This window comes from Convolutriloba macropyga, chromosome 14 (assembly GCF_964194025.1).
Source record: "Convolutriloba macropyga chromosome 14, txConMacr16.3, whole genome shotgun sequence".
Taxonomy (NCBI): domain Eukaryota; kingdom Metazoa; phylum Xenacoelomorpha; order Acoela; family Convolutidae; genus Convolutriloba; species Convolutriloba macropyga.
Genome location: NC_134481.1, coordinates 24,989,869 through 25,014,455, shown reverse-complemented (window position 1 = coordinate 25,014,455; position 24,587 = coordinate 24,989,869). Strand labels below are relative to the sequence as shown.

The following is a 24,587-nucleotide window of genomic DNA, read 5'->3' as shown; positions in this document are numbered from 1 at the left end:
AGCCTCAGTAACAGATGAAACATTTTCTGTTGTTTGACATATGTTACCTCTAATCTTCCAAGATTCGAATACATTGAACAACCAAAGTGACATTGCAAAGATTGTCAGTTGACCAGCACAGAGCCACAACGTTTTTGCTGTCTAGTGAATAGAGACGCTAACAGTGCCCTCCCTCCTTAAAATATATAAACTGATAATGTATGCATATTTTGCTGTTGTTTTCAATTTCAAAAATAACATTTTCAGATGTTCGTTGAAACTAAAGGTTACAAATATCAGGCAGGAAATTGAAGTTTGTGGATTTCATTACAATTAGGGATTTGAGACCTGTCAGACCATGACTAAACTGGTTAGTATCGTTCACAACGTTTTTAATTTCGTAATATTTTTCACGAAAAATTTTGATGGAAAATTCTTTTCTCGCTAATTTTGGGGGATCCTTTTTTGTTTGATTTAAATCTGGAACCCTGGGGAACTTCGGCAAGGCAAATTTATGTTTTTCTGTTATTAAATCTGAGCAATGTTTAATGATTGAGTCAAACTGAACAGAAAATGTCTTTGCGTAGATACAACTGAAACAAATGGAGAACTGCGTGTGGGTGACACAGAGAGACATTCGCACGAATACCACCACTATCACTATCATGATGATGCATTGGAGTAGGTTAACAATTTCATATAATTTTTGGTTGCTCTCGTAGAGAAGCATTTATTGTAAACGTGTGTGTCTTTTTTATGCAGAATTTTCGCTTGACTGTTTTGACCTTTCGTGTGACTTTTACGCCCTTGACTTTTTGCGTTTCGCGTGATCTAAAATTCTCTCTCAATCACAATTTCAAGCAGCTGAACTCAATTTAATACTAAAAGGGCAGTTTAGGCAATTTAATACTAAAAGTCAAATGAAAAGTGCGTCAAAACCGGTGCTATTTTTCACTTTAAATCTTTATAATGGTATATGTTAGGCTCCCCCTCCCCCCCTCTCCGGCTGAAGCAGGCTACAATTGATTAGAGCTCCCACTAGTCGTTCGAGAGCAATTCTTCCGACGTTTAGTCGGTTATGTTTTGAAATTGCTAATTTGAAGTTGCTGAAATTTTTTCAAATTTAGTTGCGCGCCGACTTATTTTGAAATTCTCATATAATAAGTAGTGGATAAAACAAGGGATTCAACCACCAGTAAAATTTGTCCATTTCTCCTAACGCTAATCGCGCATGTCGAATCGGGCCAAATTTTACTGTTTGTTGAATCCCTTGTTTTATCCACTACTATATATTAGCTCTATATTCACTTCTTTTATATTTTAAATCTATCATTTCTTGTCTCACTTAGTGCAAACCACTAGTACAGAGTTAAGCTGGTAATTAACCATTATCAGACGGATAGTTCGGGTTCTATCCCCACCGACTCCGGTGGACGTATCCCAGATACTAGTATAAAACTAGTGAGACCGTATAACAAGCACGTAAAACCAACTTGCGAAAAAACTTGAACAAAAAAGAAAACTTGAACAAAAATTGAAAGAAATATTAAAATATTAAAAATTTTCATATATACTCTAATCAATATTTAATCAATCTAAAACTAAAACTTTCTGTCTCACTTGGTGTAGTGGTTAAATCATCGAGTCTAGTTAAGTTGCTTTAGCAAACGGAAGGTTTGGGGTTCCTTCCTCGCTGACTCCATTGAACGTCCCCCGATCGGCGATGCCGCCTTTCAGGATTTGGTGAATTACTATGAAACTAAGTGAGATAAAAAACCACAAATTCACAGTAAGGTTGATCAGTGAAATTGCAAAACAACTTCGTTGAACTGCTTCGCAGATCCCTACTGTGAGACTGTATATGGGACGCACTGTGATGGGTATACAGTCAATAAACACTGAGATCGGTGGGAACACAGGGATTAGTGTTTTTCAGTATAACTAATCAGTGATTTTGTAAAACAACTCCGTTGAACTGCTTCGCAGATGAGATCGTGTAACAAGCACGTAAAACCAAACTTGCGAAAATTATTGTAACCACTTCTTGGATCTGAAGCCACTTCGTCGATAACTTGAACAAAAAGAGTACAGTCAAAAAACACTGAGATCGGTGGAAACACAGTGATTAGTGTTTTTCTGTGTCTTCTTGAATATTATACTTATAAACATGCTCTCTGAATTGATTTCTAGTATGACCATATCTATATCTATGAAGATAAATACATAGTCCACATTTCCTATTTCTAAATCTATATAGGGATATATGTTTATAAACATTACACATACTAGATATTGATCAGGATCAGAATAATGATATCCCAAATGTTCTATATAATCTTTCACTTTAACCAAATTTTTACATACATAACAAGGATAATCTAATTCATTACAATTATTATAACATTCTTTCCAAGGTTTATTTATACACTTATTGCATTTCATTTTCATTTTTCGAAAAATTGATTTTTTGATTATTCCCTAAATAAATACATCATGTCTCAATCAACTAATACTAGTGTCATAAACTTCTGCGACGTCTGTAATTTATCCTTTGAATCAAAGAAGGGTTTATACGGGCATCAATCATACGATCTCAAACATAAGGAACTATTGGAGAAAATGTTTGAGTCTGAAGAAGAAGAAATCTTGGAGAAGGTGTATAATTCGGATGAAGATGAATATACTATTAAAACTAAAGCCAAATCCGAAGACAGCATCTACTCTAAAATTAAGTATGAATGTAAAGCATGTCATGAAGAATTTAGGAATAAAATAGCTCTAACTACTCACTCATATAGTCATAATTGTAAGTATCTAGAAAACACAGAAGACTTTGATATAAACTCCAGTCAGAACATGAGAGAATTTTATATTACTGATAAAGGTGGGAATTACATTGAAGACATAGACGAAGCAACTAATTACTCTTTAGAAGAAATTAAAAACTGTTACCAGTTCAGAAAAGTTAAAAGTTTTAAATATAAGATCACAGCCGAGTGTGAGTATAAAAAGAGAACCAAAGAAGAAGTTAAAACTACTAAAATATTCTTCAATACTGATTATATTAATAATAATGAAATATATGAATATGGTGACTTCAATCGGTGGCTAGATTTCGAAAAGGAAATATATGAAGGTTATGGTTATGATTTCGAGTTTTTTGGGATAAGAAGTATTCAGTTAAACATTGAACCAACTAAAGCATCTATTAGTAGTTATATAGATTTACCTCCTGATCTCAAAAACTCCAAATCGATATTAAATATACGTAGTTATAAATACAATTGCTTGCAACTAACTATAACTGCTTGGCTACATCCCGCGCCACACCATGCAACTCGATAAATTAAATATGTAGATAAACTAATTGAACCAAGACAACAACATGAAGATGATTTTGCTTATATAATAAGAATACAGAAATTGTATAATATTAATATTTGGGTATACACACCTTGTGGTGGGGGCAAAAAAGAATTGTTTAAACGAGTGGATGATTTTAATAAAGATAGAAAAGATGTAAGAATACTAGTTTGGAGTAATGGTCAAATAGAACACTGTGCCCTAATAAAAAATATAGAAACCCTGTTAGAACGACCAAATAAAAACAATATTAAATATTATTATTGCGATAGGTGTACCTATTGGTTTAACTCACAAATTGAATATGATATGCAACACGGATGCAACAACTCATTCAAACCAGAGATTTTTTGTTCTAAGAAAAAACATATTACTTTTATAAATGAACACAAACGTCCGAAAATAAAAAATAAAACTGCCGATATAGAATGTTGCATTGTTGATCCGCGAAGCGGTTTCACCGATGTCACAACTAATGATTGTAAATATGTAATAGCCGAACATATTCCAATAGCTGTGGGTTACACCTGGCAAAGTAACTCTTCGGTCTAGGCTGCATCAAAAGATTTGCTAGAGATCTATTAGAAATAGAAACAGAGAACAACTTCAAGCGCAACAAACAAATGGTATTCACAGAAGAAGATAAATTATATCGTGAATTTAATAACACCTGTCATATCTGCAGCAAAACATGTATTAATAAAGTAAGAGATCATTGTCATGAAACTGGTAAAAATAGAGGACCGGCATGTAAAATATGTAATCTAAGATACAAACAACAAAACTTCATTCCCGTAATATTCCACAATGGCTCTGGCTATGACTTCAACCTACTATACAGTGAACTCTTCAAACCGAATAATGAAAAAAGAAAAGTAGATAACATACCACTAGCTGCTGGTAAGTTTAAGATGTTTAGCATTGGTTGTCTCAAATTCTTAGATAGTTATAACTTCTTAGCTATGCCTCTAGATCAAATGGCAAAGATATACGTATGTAAAACTAAAAGATTATATCCATATGAATACTTTGGTTTAAGTGACTTGGGCACCAAGACGAAGTCGTTTGGTAGTTCCACTACCAAGGGTAGCAAATCTACCTATGATGAAGCTATAGGTAATCTAAAAATAGAAGACTTCAAATCCTCACTACAAAATAAATTACCAACACAAGAAGAAGTAGATAACTTTAATAATGAAAACAGTCATAAAACTGGTAAAGATCTAACTATAGATTATTTACAGAATGATGTGGAAATATTAGACTATTTCATGAATGAATATGTTAAATTAAGTATGAAAGAATTCAAGCTCAATCCACTACATTACGTTAGTCTCCCGGGCTATAGTTTTGATTGTTGGTTAATGTCAAGCGGTGTTACATTCGATACATTGCAACATAAACAAATGCTAGATGATTTTGTTGGAGCAAAGAGAGGTGGTATATGTGGAATAATGGGTGATAGATATATAGATAACAGTGATGGTAAGACCATCTGGTACATAGACGCAAACAACCTATATGGTTATGCAATAATGCTAAAATTACCTTATAAGGACTTCCAATTTACTACTACTAATCTGGATGTAATATTGAATACTCCAGATGATAGTGATCATGGTTACCATGTAGTTTGTGACATTGATTATACTAATGAATGTAAAGAGAGAACAGAACAGTTAGCACTAATGCCTAATAAGAGAAAGATAAATGATAATGAATTAGGTTACAGAGAAAGAGATGGGGGCAAGGCAAGATCAGAGAAATTAAACTTAGACCAAAACAACAAAACAGAATATATGGTTCATTATAGGATGCTAAAGTTCTATGTTAAGATGGGAGTAAAAGTAACAAATATACATAGAGTAATTAAATTTAAACAAGATTATATATGTAGAGATTATATACAAAACAATACAAATAAAAGAGCAACAGCTAAAACAGAAGCAGAAAACGATGCAAGGAAATTAAAGAATAACTCATTATATGGAAGAATGTGCATGAATCCTCTACACTTCTTTCAAAGCAAGTTCCTGCATGATAAAGAAAAGATAATGAAAAGTGTAAGTAAACCAACATTTAAGAATATATCTAGATAGAGAGATTATAGCCAAATAGAATATTTAAAGAAACAATAGAATATAGCTCACCTGTGTATGTAGGAGTAACAATACTCGAACTTAGCAAATTACATATGTTTGATGTATTCTATAATATTCTACAACCATCCCTCAAAGATCTAACACTTCACTATACGGATACGGACTGTTTCGTATTAAGTTATAGTAAAGGTAAAGTTAGTGATGAGCATATAGACTTAAGTAATCTGGACATACCTATGAAAACTAATAATAATGTCCCCGGCAAATTTAAGCACGAGCTGGGGAGTAGGATTATTGAGGAATTTATAGTCCCCAAAACATCTAGCTTCAAAAATTATCCTAAAAACACTAAAGAAAAAGGAATAAAGAAGCATAATAATGCTAGAAACATAGATTATTATGATGCATTAATGAATAATACACAGAGAACAGTAGATGAATGCAGAATACAGAAAGTTGGCGATAACATGACAACAACAAAAACAAGTAAGAATAGTTTAAATATATTTGATTATAAAAGGTTTTATGTAATTAATATAAAAAGTTATCCACCTGATAAGGAACTATATTTATTTAAAAGAGATTTAACAAAAAAGATTAATACTACTTCAACAGAGTTAGATAATAAATATAATAAAGACTTGTTAATATATAATATTTTAGAACTAACCACTAATGATGATAGAAAGTTAATTGAAGCCTATATTAGATTATATAATGATCTGTAAAGAAGTTTCACTGATGGACGTAGTCATCTGCGAAGCAGGTTCCCTGATATCTTCGCTCATCTATGAAGCAGTTTCTCTGATCTATGAACAGACTCTAACTATGGTTTATTGATTTATAAATCTAAATAAAAAACATAAAACTGGTTAATAATTTTCTATACCCCATTTATAAAATGATCAAATTGATCCCCGGGTTTAGTAGTTAGTACATTATAGATCTTCATCTTTCCCAGATATATTCCCAAATCACTATTCCCCTTAGTTAATTTTTTTTGCCATATTTTAAAAATTTTATTATTTTACTGGTTCCATTTCATCTAAATATATAGAATAACTTGAAATGATTAATTCATCATGCCAAGGATCCATGGCATGGTTGATAAAATCTTCAATTGTCCAATATTGTGTTCCACAAGCTAAACATTTTTTTTAACTCGGAGTAGTTTTCATCAAAAGAATTTTCATTATCCATTTTTTCCTTTTATTATAATTTTTCAATATAAAAAATGACTAAGCTAGATGAACTTATAGAATTAAACTATCTAGAAAAACTAAACAGAAAGAATAGATTAGAAGATAAATTAAAGCAACAAGAATATTATGGAGAAATAGAAGAGTTATTTGATCCTATAACTAAAACTTTAAATGAAAACAATGAACACAACCTAGCATTAAGTGAACACACATTAAGAGCAATAGATTGGCAAAATCAAGAGTTAGATAAACAAACTAAGATGATCCAGCAAGCTGGCCTCCAATTTAATGAAGCTTTAATGAAGTCCAATGGCAAAGCTGTAGAGAAAGCTCGAGTTAAACCAGGACTTTTAGTAGATAAAGACACGGCTCAAATTATTAATTTAATGTCAGTTCAATCTAACCCCCAATTAATCTTAAAGTTCGGAAATTTAGATATTGGTGAATTTGAAATGAACGGTGTTAAACTAATTTACCAAGAAAATGCATTTGTAGTTAAGGATGATATATATGAACTTTCAGATGAGTTTATAAACTTTCTTCCTAACCCAAATATAAAATATGGTGAAATCGAGGAAGATGAAATCAAAATTAAAAGGTTTTTATTTGATATTAGATATGATTTAGGAAAAGCGGATAAGAAAAGCGCTAGATATAGAACAATAAAACGCATAATGGGTGTAAAAGATGATATATATGGTAGAGGATTAAATAGCAACCCGGACCCAAATAATTTAATAGATTAGAATCATTAATACGAGAAACAAAAGCTGGTCAAGATGGATTATATGATGAAATGCTAGATATATCGGAGCAACTATTATCTATAAATATTATTAACCAAGAGCAACTAGATAATTTTGTTTTTAACTATGGTAAATAAACAAAAATGAATAAAGCTATCAGGGAACCTGCTTCGCAGATCAAGGAAGCTGTTTCACAGATGAGCAAAGCAATGACTACGTCCATCAGCGAACCCGCTTGGGGAACCAAGGGCGGAGCCCCTTCGCAGATGACTATATCCACAAGTAAACAAGACACGATTAAAACTAAACAACAACTATTAGCTAAAGAAGTATTTAGCCCTCAAATAATATATTAGATGAACATGCACAGGGTGGCTCTGAAAGTCCACAAGGTGGCTCTGAACCTAGAAAACCAGAAAAGTTATGGGTAGATAGAGGTAGTGAGTTTTACAATAAAACATTTAAATCTTTAATTAAAGAATTTGAAACAAAACTATATTCTACTTATAGTGATTTAAAGGCTGTATTCATAGAGAGATTTAATAGAACATTATTACACATAATAAATAAACCAATGTTCATCAATGGTGATGGTAATTGGGTAAATATATTAAATGATGCAGTCATAACATATAACAATAACATTCACTCAACAATTAATATGACACCAATTGACGCTTCTAACAATCCTGATAAAGTTAAATACACTTTTAGTTTTAAGAATATTCAACCTAAACTTAAAGTTGGTGATTATGTTAGAAATGTAGATGAACGTAATATCTTCTCTAAGGGATACACTTCTAATTGGAATAGAGAATTGTTTAAAGTTAATGACGTTTTAAAAACACTACCACCAACATATAAAATAGAAGATATTAATGGTGAGATAATAGAAGGTAAATATTACGAACAGGAATTATTGAAATCCGAGTTTGATTTTGAATCTAATAATAAAGTTTTAGAATCATTTAATATAGACCTCCGGTCATCTGCGAAGCAGGTTCCCTGATCCTCGAAGAAGTTACACTTATAAGCCAGCAAGCTGGATTCAAATCTTTCTGTAAACAAATAGAAAGATGACAAGAAATAGATTCAATCAGGCTAAACATAAATCAATGTCAACATCAACAAACAACTTAACACTAAGTAAGGCTCGTGCGTTATTCCTAGAAGATAATGATTATATTAATATGAAGGATACCTATAAAATTACGAAAGTACATCCTCCGATAGATGAAAAAGATGTTGTTATAAAAGAGTATTGTGACAATAACTTATTATCCTCTTATTATAAAATAGACATTTTAAGTAGAAACATAACTGAACTAAGAAAGGGTGACTTTGATAAAGTTACAACTAAAACATTACAACTAAATGAAACACAAGTTAATGAAGAACTAATTACTGAGTTTATTGAATCAACAAATGAAGTCACAAATACTGCTAAGTTTTGTAATAAAGTTGCTGCTGATACTATCTCTAAATATAATCAATTAAAACAAGAATTTGATAATAATAAGTTTAATCAGAACATCACTAACATACAACTAGATGAAATTTTTACTACGGGTTTGAAACAATTGAAAGAAGTTAATAAAAAGACTAATTCTTTTTATAGATGAAGCCCTTTTAAAGAATAAAAGGACAATAGTACAATATATAATTGCTATACTTTTACGAAGTACGTTACTTGATAATAAAGAACAAGAAAGTCTAGAGAAGCATTATGGTTTTAAACAAGAAGATATAACGAAAGAAATAGAAAGAATTTTTACTAATTAAAATAACCGAAACTATGACCAACCCAACAGCACCGAGTGAGAGATTACTATATCCCAACTTGTCAACCGTTAATGAATAATACATAAACGAAAAGATTCAAGCTAATAATAAATTTAATAACAATATTAACATTATAAAAGATATTAGAAATTATTATGAAACTGAAACTAATAACTATAATAAGAAGTTAGGTAGATATAACAATTATATTAAAATAGCTGAGATAACAGAAATAGTATTATCATCTATTGCAACAACTGCAACATCAACATCAGTTGCATTAACAGGTATAGGATTACCTTATTCTATACCAACAGCTTTTGCTACAGCAACTGTTTGTGGTTCATTATCAAAAACAATTAATACTACAATTAGAAATAAAATTATAAAGTATTCACAAATGTATATTTTAAGTAAACAGTTTAGTGATAAGTTTTATAGACTATATACTAAATCAATGAATGATAATAAAATAGATAATGATGAGTATAATGAATTAGTTAAGGTATATGAGGATTATAAGAAGAACAAGAAAAACAAGCTGAGTGTTTTTTTAAACTAAAGTTAGTGTTTAGTTATAATAATGTATTTAGTAATAATAATATTAGTATTAATATTTATCAATAATCATAAACATAATATAAATATAATCATAATCATAATCATAAATATAATATAATCATAATCATAAACATAAATATAAACATAATAGAATCATAATCATAATCAAATAATTATCTCTTCTTTGTACCTAAGTATAAACCTCTTCCTTTTTGTACTACATTTATACCTTCACCAGTAGTTGCAAATTTAATTAAATCAGGTGTGGCTGATAAAGCAGCTCTAGGGTTTCCAGATGCAGCTGCACTTCCTATTTTACTTGCTATTTCTAATTCTCTTACTGGATTGTTGGCAACTTTCTTTCCAAAGTTAACCGTAGCTTTACCAACACTTTTAAAGAAATCTTTCAATCCCTCTGCTTCTATTGTTGCATCACTAACAGTGATTGACTTATTTCTCTTACACTTAACACAATTACCCTTTAACATTTTAGTACCTTTTGAAGTAATAACCTTATGTCATTAGTACCACTATAATGTCTACCTCCAACACAATATGAAAAAAATACTTTTTTAAAAGACTCATTTCTATATATAAAAAATAATGGAAGTTAAAAAGTATAATCCTTTTGTTGTTCTTAAGCCTAATCCTAAGCTTAAGCCCAAGCCCAAGGTTAGGCCCAAGGCTAAGATTAAGCTTGAAGCTAAGGGTCTATCTCTAGAGAATAAAAAGAAATTAGATATTATTTATGCTAAGGCTTTAGTTAAGACTAGTAGGAAATAATGACAAGGACTATAGTTATGTTTATAACAATAACTTAATTATAACTATGACTTAATTATAACTAAGACTATGTCTATGAGATTATAGACCTACGGTCATTAGTCTCTACGAGACTATATCAACCATCTTATTACCATCACTATTCACACTTATAACCTTTCTAGTTAATACTAATGCATGACATATAACATCTGCAACTGCAGCACACTAAATTTAAAATTATGTTGTATTGGTTGTGGACCTATATGATTCCTTTGATATCTAGTATCGAATACATATATTCTATAGCTACTTTTGAATGTTCTATGATTTATATATGGTTTTATATTATGTGGTGGCCCATTATAATCTTTATTAAAGCTAGCAATCTCTTTAAAAGCCTCATTATAATTATTGGTACCATAATTAATATTCGTTCTATCCTCGGGATAAAACTCACTACCAATCTTACAATAACATTCATTATATCAAATGCACTTGCATCATGAGTTTGTTCATTAACATTATTATTTTCAAAACCAACTATTATATATTGTGGTCTTTCCATACTACTTTCCATACCAAGATCAAACAAGAAGTTAGTAGCATTGGGCACATTCTTATAAAAATCAATACTAGGCACACACCATGATATATCTCTAATTTCTATATTACCATCATTAGCAACCGCACCAGGATTAGCATTAACTCTAAATAGAGCTCTATCATTATTATTTCTTTTTAATATTAGTTTAAATCCTAAACCATATATAATCTTTTCTAAATCATTTACAAAACCAAATAGATCGCTCATCTTAACCATCATATACATATGACCTCGCTGTGCAGCAATATGGTCACCTTTAAGTTGACTATCTCTATTGCCCTGATTTCTAACAAAACTACTCTCATATTCATCACCAATACTAGTTAATAACTTATACATCAATAGATTAGGATGACAATGATCTATATATTCAATATTCCTACCACCACCAATGTTTCAAGTTTAACTGAATTAAACAATGCCATCATACCATAATTAACTAATCTGATATTAGCATCATTAGCAAATACACCACCAGCATCATCTGATACAACAAACTCTATCTCTAGATATGAATCATGCAAGTTTAAATGATTCTCTTCTCTATTGAGTATGATAATAATATTAGTATTGATTGTATTCATTGTTGCTAGATTATTAGGTTTATATTTTATAATCTTACTTTTGTGTATATCATTATTATAACTATAAGTTGTATCCAAATTAAACTCCATTTTTATTAGATAAAAAATTGACAGAAAATTTAATCTTGTGGGAACTGCAAAAGAAACATGATGCTTTAACTAAAACTAAAGAAGAACATACACTTAACTTTAGAATGATAAAGCCAACAGAAAATTTTAATTTTAGTGAACCTATACTTAATACAACAAAATTAGATTTAATTAGATTATCGGTTTATAATTCAGTGTTTAATGTGAATAGAAATAATCAATTCTTATATGCTAGTACTGTTATAGAAGGTGAAGAAACTTTACCTCAGGCTCTTAGTTCTGACCCTAACTTTACCCATAACCTTAACCCTATCTCTACCTCAAGCCCAAACATTACATCTATCCTTAATTATAATTACAAAGGAGTCCCGTTGCTATATTCAACTATTACACCGGGAGCATATCAGTTAACTGACATAGCAGAATTAAAAAAACAAGAAACTGATGGTAATGTTATAATAGAACCTGATAAGAATACGATGAAATGTTTAATGGAAATAAAACAGGATGCAATTAGCTTTGATATAGAAAATTCAATAGCCTCATTACTAGGATTTAGAAAAATAGTTTATGAAAAAGGTAAATATAAACCTCAGAATATTGTTGATAATATGGGTTTTGGTACTATTAGCATTCATTGTAATGTGATATCTGGTGTTAAGGATAATGGGAATAACACAGACATAATATATACATTTACTCTAACAGAACCACCAGGCTATATAATAAATATTATACCAACTAATATCTTATATCAAAATGTAACTAAAGATAGAACAGAATATATAGATTTTCATAATAAAGTTGAGCATGGAAGATCTATAGACTTTAATGGCGATGTATTGAGTTTTACTTTGCATTTGATTTAGAATATATTTATCTGCGAAGCAGGTTCCCTGATAGGTATAGACTTAGTCATGGTCAGAAGCAGATCCTGATAACCATAGACTTAGACTTACAATTACACTTTAATTAGACTTGTCTGCGAAGCAGGTTCCCTGATACTCATACTTTTACTTATGGGTCTTCGACCATCCGTGTACCGGTTTCACCGATGGTTCACCATACTTAATTATAAAACTCTCCGATCCCAATTAGTTCTTAGTTTACCATTAATATTTTTATTTTTAGTTATATCAATGACAACATAATTATAAGGCTCTTTCCATACCTTATTACAAATATTAGCAAAATCAATATAACTAAGTTCAACATTATTAAAGAAATCTTGATATATCGATGCTAGGACTTTACCTCTCTGTTAAAATAAAATAAATAGATTACAGTTCTCTCTAACACTCTGGCTATCCAGAGAGAACAGGTTTTGATTAAGATATATCATATTGCAATTATTATGTCTACCTCTACAAAAGTATTCAATAATAACTGGTTCTTTGGCTCTAACATCATCGAATATCATTAGTTTCTTTAAGTCTTTGGGTAGCTTATCAGGAGATGGTAAATCTTCTATATCTTCATAAATTCTATGATTGCTTTTGGGTTTATTCTTTCTAATCTATTGTATTGATCACCAGTAGGTCCAATGATTTATAGCTTATCAAAATATATACTAGCTAGAATTAGTTTTTTAATAAGAATGTTTTACCACATTCACTAGGACCAGATATTATACATCTAAAGTTATCTGGGAATGTGGCTTCAGTAATTATATCATCATCATTTGACCAAGATTTTAGATCTTCCTTTATATTTACAGAGATTATGTTAGTAGGAATATTGTTATTAGGTTTACCCTTTTGATGTTTTTCACCAAATAGATCTGCGAACGAGCTTTGCTCGTGGCTAACCAAGCAGGTTCCCTGATATATAAAATTATCATTAACATTATCATTAACATTATTACTATAATTAACTTTATCATTATCATTATCAATGTCAGTATCATTATCATTAACATTATCATTATCATTATCATTATCATTATCATTATAGTTAACTTTAACATTACAACCTAAACAAAAACACTCATTACATATTCCTGGATATTTACATTGATAAACTAGAATATTCAAAGCTCTTTTAATTCTAAATCCTCTATCAATAAGATAGATCATATATAAAAAAATAAGCCCCACAATAAGATTCATCATATTGTTGTATTCTCTCATTAGAGCCTAGATCAACATATTCTTCTAAAAATAGTGGTGGGGTTTCTACACCAAAACTATCAAAGTAATACACAGGACCATCTTCTCTCCTTATAACTAAAACCCAATGTGTACCTTCAGTTGGATGTAAATTTACAATATTGTTGAAGTTAGGTTCACGGATACTATCTGGAGTCTCATCTCTCATTACTATTTCAATTGGTGTTAGGCTTATATCTTTACCTATATCTTTTATTCTGATGTCACTCATAGCATTATTATCAATATTAAATTTTTTATTGAATTCCTCAAAAGTTAGGATAAGCATTTTTATATAATAAATTTTATATATAAAAATGGATAAAGGCGGTATACTTTTTTTCTTATTATTATAATTGGAATTAGTTATATAATATATGATTCAATACCAAGTAAAAATACAAAACTAGAAGAAAGCTTTGTTGGACTTATGAATAGGAATCTAGTTAGATTTGAATATGAAAAGTCACCATTACATACTATTGATTATGGTGGAACTGGTACAGGGAAAACATATTTTATTAGACAATACTTAAAGTTATACTCAGTCCAAAACCAAGACCAAAACCAAAACCAAGCTAAAAATATAATTATAGTGTGTAAAGATGACAGAGACTGGATAGATCCTGAGTCTAATAAGTTTTATACTGGGTTTAATAAATGTGATATAAATATGATCACAAAAAATAATATGTAAAAATTTCAAAATTGTGTAATAGTACTTGATGATATGGTCGATAGGTGAAATAAGGATATAGCTTATTATTTCACAGAAGGAAGACATTATAATATTCAAATGATTGTAATGTGTCATAAACCAGCTCAAATAATTAATGCAGCAAGAATGAGTTGTGATACTATTTATTTAACAACTTATAATGGACCTGATCTATTTAAAAACTTTAACGAGATATATAAATGTGAACAAGACTTCAATAAAATAATTAATGAGTTAAATAGTTACCATTATAATCGTACAGATGGAATGTCAGATGAACTTCGTTATGGTATAATTAAATATAATATGAAGGAAAAATGCTTTTATTATTATTAATAGTAATAGAACAATGATATATGATTCAAGAGTTGGTTTCCTTGATTTGAAAGCTCTTAGTTTAAAAGATGTATTAGAAAAAGAAGATATAAATAAACTTATAGCATAAATGAAACCACTAATGATTAATGCAACAGATAGAAATGTTATTAATCATGATAATTATCAGTTTTATTTTAATAAACTTCTTGCTTTAAATAATATTAAAATACAGAATGATTTTCTAACTAAAGAATTGATTATGGGATAGGGTATAAAAAGTTTATCAACTATTGATGGAATTATAAGCTCAGGTTTAATTATATTTAGTTATATTTATCCTGATATAATCAAGAAATGCTGGGAGTGTCAAGAAAATTATCATTAACATTATCATTAACATTATTATTATAATTAACATTATCATTATCATTATCAATGGCAGTATCATTATCATTAACATTATCATTATCATTATCATTATAGTTAACTTTAACATTACAACCTAAACAGAAACACTCATTACATATTCCTGGATATTTACATTGATTAACTAGAATATTCAAAGCTATTTTAATTCTAAATCCTTTATCAATAAGATAGATCATATATAAAAAATAAGCCCCACAATAAGATTCATCATATTGTTGTATTCTCTCATTAGAGCCTAGATCAACATATTCTTCTAAAAATAGTGGTGGGGTTTCTACACCAAAACTATCAAAGTAATACACAGGACCATCTTCTCTTCTTATAACTAAAACCCAATGTGTACCTTCAGTTGGATGTAAATTTACAATATTGTTGAAGTTAGGTTCACGGATACTATCTGGAGTCTCATCTCTCATTACTACTTCAATTGGTGTTAGGCTTATACCTTTACCTATATCTTTTATTCTGATATCACTCATAGCATTATTATCAATATTAAATTTTTTATTGAATTCCTCAAAAGTTAGGATAAGCATTTTTATATAATAAATTTTATATATAAAAATGGATAAAGGCTGTATACTTTTTTTTCTTATTATTATAATTGGAATTAGTTATATAATATGATTCAATACCAAGTAAATATACAAAACTAGAAGAAAGCTTTGTTGGACTTATGAATAGGAATCTAGTTAGATTTGAACATGAAAAGTTGCCATTACATACTATTGTTTATGGTGGAACTGGTACAGGGAAAACATATTTTATTAGACAATACTTAAAGTTATACTCAGTCCAAAACCAAGACCAAAACCAAAACCAAGCTCAAAATATAATTATAGTGTGTAAAGATGACAGAGACTGGATAGATCCTGAGTCTAATAAGTTTTATACTGGGTTGAGTAAATGTGATATAAATATGATCACAAAAAATAATATGTAAAAATTTCAAAATTGTGTAATAGTACTTGATGATATGGGCGATAGGTTAAATAAGGATATAGCTTATTATTTCACAGAAGGAAGACATTATAATCTTCAAATGATTGTAATGTGTCATAAACCAGCTCAATTAATTAATGCAGCAAGAATGAGTTGTGATACTATTTATTTAACAACTTATAATGGACCTGATCTATTTAAAAACTTTAATGAGATATATAAATGTGAACAAGACTTCAATAAAATAATTAATGAGTTAAATAGTTACCATTATAATCGTACAGATGGAATGTCAGATGAACTTCGTTATGGTATAATTAAATATAATAAGCAGGAAAAATGCTTTTATTATTATTAATAGTAATAGAACAATGATATATGATTCAAGAGTTGGTTTCCTTGATTTGAAAGCTCTTAGTTTAAAAGATGTATTAGAAAAAGAAGATATAAATAAACTTATAGCATAAATGAAACCACTAATGATTAATGCAACAGATAGAAATGTTATTAATCATGATAATTATCAGTTTTATTTTAATAAACTTCTTGCTTTAAATAATATTAAAATACAGAATGATGTTCTAACTAAAGAAATGATTATGGGATAGGGTATAAAAAGTTTATCAACTATTGATGGAATTATAAGCTCAGGTTTAATTATATTTAGTTATATTTATCCTGATATAATATCAAGAAATGCTGGGAGTGTAGCAATGGGAGCAAGCACAATGTTGAGAAGAGTAAATACATTAGTTAACGTTGGATATGGAGAGGAGTTCGATAAGAATTCTTCACGAAATTTAAAACAAGAGGAATATATAAATCAGTGTAGCTGTGACTTCGTCAATGAAGAGATGGGAATTTTGAATAGAAAAGGAGGAAAGTTTTTAACTAGACTATATGGAAATAATGAAGAATTTAGAGAAGAGATTATAAATTTTTTTAGAGATAAAAAAGAATTAGACCCTGAATTGATTTTAGATAAGAGATGTAAAACTAATACACTCAATACGTCAGGAAATAAATATTTAGAAGAGTGTATCACATCTAAAGATAATACTAAAGATTTAATTGAAATCATGGCTAAATATTACCCCACGAAATGATTAGGTAAACATTAAAGTTTACCCTATTATAAATGCTTTTAAAATGTTTAGAGTGTAACTATAAATATGGAAACATTGCTGTTTTAAAATATCATTATGAATCATGTCATAAAGATAAAACTGATAAACGTATGTGTGGTAATATTATACTAAGTGGTATTTGTGCTAATAATTTTTCTCCATGGGGTTGTTCTTTAAAAAATGAATCTAGTTCTAGTTATAATTCTAGCTCTAGTTCTGGTTCTAGCTCTAGTTCAAGTTCTAGTACTAGTGCTAGCTCTAGCTCTAGTTCTAGTTCCGGTTCTGGTTCTGCTTCTAGTTCTGGTTCTAGTTCTAGTTCTGGTTCTAGTTCTGGTTCTACTTCTATCTATGATTCTAACTCTAACTCAGATTCTAATCCCAACCCTAACTTTAACCCCAACCCTAACATTAACCCCAACCCTAACTTTAACCTTAACCCTAACCCTAACCTTAACCCTAACCCTAACCCTAACCTTAACCCAGAAGTCTTAATTAGAAGTTGTAATAAATGTAATTATGTAAAACCACTAACTGATTTTGATGAGAGTAAGTATACATGTAGAAGTTGTACTTCAGCTAAAGTTAATTGTCCATATTGTACTTCTGTTGTGAGATATGATGGGATACGGGCTCATGTAAACAAACAACATCCAGATGTAGAATTAAATAGAGGATTTAGTAGAAGCTTATTAGATAAAAGACAAAGTCCTAGAGCTGTAAGTCCTTTAGTTATTGTCCAAGCAGAGGAAAGTTGTTCATGTAAATACTATAATTTTGTATCATTTCTTATTAATAATGGGATAAATATAGAAAAAGTCATAAGTTATATAGAATAAATATAGAAAAAGAAAATATAAATTTATTGAAGAGTATAGATAATTTGAAATAAAAAGTATAGAAAAATATCAAAAAAGAGGGAATCACTCTTTAAGAGCGAAAAAGAGCGATCTTTCTACTGGGGATCACTCCGAAAAAGAGTGAATCGCTCTTAAAGAGTCAAATGTAAATTTTGCTTTGATTTTTTGATTTTTTGTTTTATTTTTGATTTTAATTGATTTTTTATTGAATTTAGAGCTAATATATAGTAGTGGAAAAAACAAGGGATCCAGTAAGCAGTAAAATTTGGCCCGATTCGACATGCGCGATTAGCGTTAGGAGAAAGGGACAAATTTTACTGGTGGTTGAATCCCTTGTTTTATCCACTACTATAATATTTTATGATTTTTATGCTTTTCCACCTTTGTCGCTTTTCGCCATCGAGAAAACAGGAACTTCTTCTAATTTCCCGAATTGTAAATGGATTGTTGTGTTGTAGCTTGAATCTAAATTGAAATCTAATCTATTTGTTACTTATTTTTCAAATAGTTTAATACTTTTATGGCCAGATGATTATATTCTGTTCAGTTTTCAAAGATGAAAAGCAGTAGGGTGTCCTTTCAAATTAGTGTGGTGAAGGATCCCGCATAGTTCAAATTGCCCAAAGAGCTTGCTTTGACAGTTTTTGTTATTAAAAATGTCATGTCGTATTAATCAACTTCTTGCCTCGTTGGCAGCTGAATTTTTGTCACTCAAGAGGGTTCTGCAGATCTCAAAAATAAAATTGCTCCTTACTTTTATAAAAATGTTGTACTTCAAAATAAAGGAATATTTTTGTGACTACTTCTGTCCGAGTTTTGACTTATATAAATTCGTGGGATCCAGGCGAAAAAATATTTTAATATTCTTAGAAAGATCAAGCGAACAACTTCACGTAAGACCAAACAATTCACGTAATTTCTAAACTTTTTAGAAGCAATTGCTTATTAGTTTAATAGGTTTAGTGTTGGTAGGCATAAATATGTCGGATTCTTTTTGGTCATAATGATTTCTAAATTTTGAAAATGTTGGACTCTTTTTTTCTTTTTTGTTAAATTTTCCTTCTGTCTGCAAAATAATTTTGAGAGCAAGTTGAAATCCAAACTGCTCATAACATTTTTCATTCCATTTATTTTAAATTAAATGTTATTTAGCAAAAAAAAACAAATTTTAATTTTTCGCATCATTTAAAAAGTTTGGATAGCCATTCCACTGTTTTAAGCCCATATTCTCATAGATATCGGTGAAAGATGGAGGGACTCTTTGATATATTTGATGTTCTGAGATAACTGAATTTCTCGAGGTTGTGTTTGTTCCGAAAAGAATTTAGCTTTTAGAGTTCAAAACATGAGAAACAATGGATGAGTGTCGCAGTCTTTTTTCAACTGCGCAAATGCCGATAAAATTTGAAGATACACTACGGAACCAAAGGCTAAGTATCGCATTATTCTGCTTTATAAGCAGGAATTACGGAAAGATGCGAAAAAAAGGTGTGAAATTTAGACGTTATATGAGAAATTCGATTCTGATTTTCTTCGCGTAAACAGAAAAGATTATGTAAGCGATTTGTTCTTTCACTGATTGTTAAGCAACGAGAGGTCAGTTTCGAGGCCATAAAATCAAGCGAAATTCCCTCAAATATCAAAAATAATCCGCAACATTAGCTAGCGACTTTTTGAATAATCACATGAGCGTACTAGTGTAACCCATAACGCTTTCATTTGTTGCGATACAATTTCCAGAAGTAGACGAATTCTCAAAAATATAGTGTTTTTTGAGAAATGTTGCGAAAAATCACTGTGCTAAGAAGCGAGTATTCTCGTTCAAAATAGTGTATCAATCTCCTCTGTATACATCAAATATTATCTGCATTGTTTTCCAAGAAAAGGAGTGGAAGGTACTGGAAGGGCCCGAATACAGTCCAGATATGAATCTTATTGAAAATTTATGGACAGTTTTGGAGCAGCGATTATGAAAACAGAAAATTCATTGGGGAAGTTATTAGAATAGAACGTGTCGCAAATTTGAAACGAAATTGACGCAGATGTCGTCAAAAACCTGTGTGAATACTATGCCAGCTGTCCGCTAGTTGTTAAAAATCTTTACGTATGATGAGGTGTTTTTAGAGAACAAATTTGAACTCAGAACGTCGTATTATTTGATGTTTGTATTTTAATGCTTCTTAAAAAATCTTCATGTGTACGTAGCTTTTTGCTACCATAGTGAATATAATTTCTAAAACATTTTTTTTCGTCTTTTCATCCAGATAAATACTTATAAACAAAGTTAGCTGTTTTTTGTTATAAAGCAAATAAAACCAATGCTGAACTAGATTATTCTGAGCCCTTTTGGGGCAACAAATTTGCCTCAACAGCGCAAAATTCTCCACGAATCAGTCTTCACATGCACATTAAAGTTTTTGATAACCTATTCTAGCCTTCTAGCAAATACAACCCAGCGGTTAGCTGCACTCTGAAAACAACAGAGACGGAAAAAATTTTTTAACTTGTTCTCTGGTACATAATGCTTTTTGCGAGGGAATTTAAATCTGGAAAAGATTATGCTGAAAATTATCTTGACTATCCATTGAATCCGAAAGTTTGATTGTGTAAGATCTCAGTAGGGGTTATTCAAAAAGTTTATCCAATACCAGAAGTGATTTTTCTCAAATTGGAAGTCTTTATTGGATGTAATCCAATAAGCGATATGAAGTGATAGGAAAAACATGACCTTGTGACGTTAAATTCGGAGCAGGTGTTGCTCATGCCCCAAAATATGGTATCAAATTTAGCATTCATATAAGATTGTTGGATTGTTCAGATAAAACCAAAACTTTGGGCCCAAATTTGACGTTTGATGATTAATATTGTTTGGGCTGGTTTTCCAGTGAATCCTATCAATAGATCATAGATATTTTATCAAAAGGTTATCAATCAATCTTCTACAGTTCATCGCCACTTTTTCTCTGATCATGGAAATTCCAACCACTGAATTTTACTGAATCATGGAAATGAAAGAAACTGTAAGTGAAAATACACGAATGCAAAATATCAGAAATGCTTAATGAAATATATCAAGTTTATAGATCATATGTGGGCCAGGTCGAATAGATCCTTTCCGAAACCAAATTCCCCAATTAAGAAGCACAACTTTTTATTTTCTAACCTCTTCCCACGCTCTAGTTCCCCTATAAACATTAGTACTGCTACCTGGCACCATTCAATCAAGACCAAGCGGACCTTTTGATGACCTGGCAAGTGAGCTGTGTATACGTTTAAGCTTGGTCAATAATGCTCGCAACCTACTTGGAAACAATTTATTACTAGCAAATGTTGAAAGATTTTTTTTCAAAAATGGAGCCATTTGAATTGGCATGGACTGGTCTGTAATATTGTTTCAGAGCTTGGGCAATTTGTCTGATAGTGCTGGGAGTGATATTTCTGTTTGTGCTTTTGTTGCTACTGGTGATAATTTGCATTTGCTGCACAGACTGTGGAAACTGTGGCTATTCTCAATCAGCGAAGGAGTTCAAAGAAGAGAGGAAGAACAGAGAAATGGAAGGAAATGAAAATTACCAGCATGCCGATTATCCAAGAGACTAGTTGATTTTCGTCCTCTCTTTTAATACAAAAACACTCATGATTTGATTTTTTTTTCTCTGTTTGACTATTTTGTCTGATTTTGTCGTAAAAATTTTTTTGCCCACAGTGTCAGTGTTCAGCAACTGAAAAGAAACGTGAAAATGCGTTTGTGATTGATTTTTGATTTAAAAGTACCCTATATCCCGAATAAAAAACGAGCAAGAGCTAATTTAAATTAGCGCCCGGGTCCAGGTTTGATCAAAAAATGATGTAAGATTAGCGGTGAAAAAAACTTTTCACCGCAAAGCGCCCGCATCATTTACCGTTGAATGCGGTGAGAGCGGTGAATTTTTTTTAGATTTCAGGTTTTTGGCAGTGAAAGTTTTTTTTTTCACAGCATTCACCTGATTTCTGACAAAAAAGATACTGCCGTACATGGGTTCGAACCTCTCACCTCCTGCATGTCAACAATGTTTCCTGTGAACTTAAAATAAGCGTTGAAATTAGCGTTGAATATTTGCAAGAATTGCAATTTTAGCGGTGAAAAACATTTTTTGACCCCAATCTGCTGTTAGCGGTGGAAATTTTTTTACACCTCAATCTGCTGATAGCTCTGAAAAGATTACTTGCGCTGAAAAAATTACTAGCGCTGAAAGATAGTAATCGGATTTTTTTTTTCAAAAACGGAGCCATTTGAATTGGCATGGACTGGTGTGTAAAATTGTTTCAGAGCAGGGGCAATTTGCCTGACAGTGCTGGGAGTGATATTTCTGTTTGTGCTTTTGTTGCTACTTGTGATCATTTGCATTTGCTGCACAGACTGTGGAAACTGTGGCTATTCTCAATCAGCGAAGAAGTTCAAAGAAGAGAGGAAGAAGAGGGAAATGGAAATTACCAGCATGCCGATTACCCAAGAGACTAGTTGATTTTCGTCCTCTCTTATAATACAAAAACACTCATGATTTGATTTTTTTTTCTCTGTTTGGCTATTTTGTCTGAATTTGTCGTAAAAAGTTTTTTGCCCACAGTGTCAGTGTTAAGCAACTGACAAGAAACGCGAAAATGCGTTTGTGATTGATTTTTGGCTTAAAAGTAACCTATATCCCGAATAAAGAAACGAGCAAGAGCTAAATTAAATTAGCGCCCGGGTCAAGGTTTGATTAAAAAAATGATCTAAGATTAGCTGTGAATAGCGGTGAAAAACCGCAAACCTTTCACCGCAAAGCGCCCGCATCTTTTAACTCTGCATGCTGTGAGAGTGGTGAATTTTTGTAGGATTTCAGGTTTTTGGCAGTGAAAGTTTTTTTCACCGCATTCACCGGATTTCTTACAAAAAGATACGGTTGTACATGGGTTCGAACCTCTCACCTCCTGCATGTCAACAATGTTTCCTGTGAACTTAAGATAAGTGTCTAAATTAGCCGTAAATATTTGTAAGAATGGCAATTTTAGCTGTGAAGAACATTTTTTCTTCGCATATTGCTGATAGCGATGAATTTTTTTCACCGCTTAACTAGTGAAAAAAAATCACCGATTAAAAGTTTTTTCACCGCCTTCATCGCAGTGAGCGCAAATCTTGCACTTGTTTCTCAAACTGACCGCGAATCTTACATCTTTCAGCAATTTTTAGCGGTGGCACCCCGAATCGGGCGGAACACATTAGTCGTCAACGTAATTTTATCATCAATAAGAATTAGTGATGAAATTTTAAATTGTTTCACTACAGTCAATTTGATCATGGTACACTTCTTTTTGTGTTTGTTGTGACCAACCGAACGCTACATGCAATTTTTGATCGTTTTTTAAGACTTCAAGGGAAGTATATATTTATGCATGTTCTTTGTAGGCACAGCAAGTTTAGCTCAAGAATTTTTGGATTAAGAATATTTTTACTCACCACGAATTATTACCCAATCAAAAGCGAAACTTAAGCTTAAATCTGTACAAACAAATAAAATGCCGAAGTAATTTGAACTAATGAGAAAGATTGAATAAGTAAGTATTGATTCAGCTGAAGATTAATTTATTGATCTCCCTCCAACTTCTCATTCACGATATAAAAGGTTTAGAAGCCCAACTTAGGAACTAGGGATATCAAAGATATAAATGTCTCTCCCTAAATTCCGCCAAAGAGCACTTTTCCCATAGGATACGTTTTAAATGTACCAAAATCGGACTAAGCAAACTTGATCTCGAATAGATTTTATACGTTTAACTTTAAACTCGTTTTTTAGATCGGTTTTGATTATATTTTTAAATCTGTGTTGCCAATCAATTTAACAATTATTGGGTTGATTTTTTTGGTAGTAGTTTTTGTTACAGAAAATGTTAAAGTGTAATAAGTTAGTTTTTGATTGGTCTTGCAAAACGTCGGTGGAATTTTACATTTTGTTTTTAGAAACGTTTTGATCAAATTCTTTCAATCCTTTAACTAAGAGTTAAATTTTAGTATTCTTGATACTGTAAAAATTTCAACTGCTTGTTTGTGAAATGCTGGAATTTAGTGTTAAGTTTTAGAAAAAGAAGGAAAATCTTAAAAGACGACTGCAGTCTGTACAGCCACTAGAGAAGTTTAATAAAGTCAACTATTAAGTTCACGTAAAACTGATTTGGAATCAAACTATTATTAAGGTACGTCTTCCGTAAAAATTATTCAACTTTATTGAGTGACACATGAATTTTTAACAAGCAA

At 30.8% G+C, this 24,587-nt stretch overlaps 1 protein-coding gene across 2 annotated transcripts; it reads left to right on the top strand.

Annotated features, from left to right (window-relative positions):
- The first annotated feature begins 244 nt into the window (after positions 1 to 244).
- LOC142353628 (uncharacterized) lies at positions 245 to 21,920 on the top strand. Of its 2 annotated transcripts, none has more exons than XR_012761057.1 (3): positions 245 to 349; positions 567 to 660; positions 21,715 to 21,920. XR_012761057.1 is itself a non-coding variant. In XM_075405924.1 (3 exons), exons 1-3 carry the CDS (start codon positions 338 to 340, stop codon positions 21,914 to 21,916), a joined length of 312 nt encoding a protein of 103 aa, XP_075262039.1. In that variant the 5' UTR covers positions 245 to 337; the 3' UTR covers positions 21,917 to 21,920. The 2 variants fall into 2 exon arrangements, 1 of the variants encoding a protein (XP_075262039.1); XM_075405924.1 differs by having other exon boundaries at positions 567 to 664.
- The last annotated feature ends 2,667 nt before the right edge of the window (positions 21,921 to 24,587 follow it).

Excerpts from the sequence above, each read along its gene's own strand:
- LOC142353628 (XM_075405924.1), top strand. Across the intron at positions 665-21,714 it reads ATGATGATGCATTGGAGTAG|AGCTTGGGCAATTTGTCTGA; the intron begins GTTAACAATTTC and ends ATATTGTTTCAG.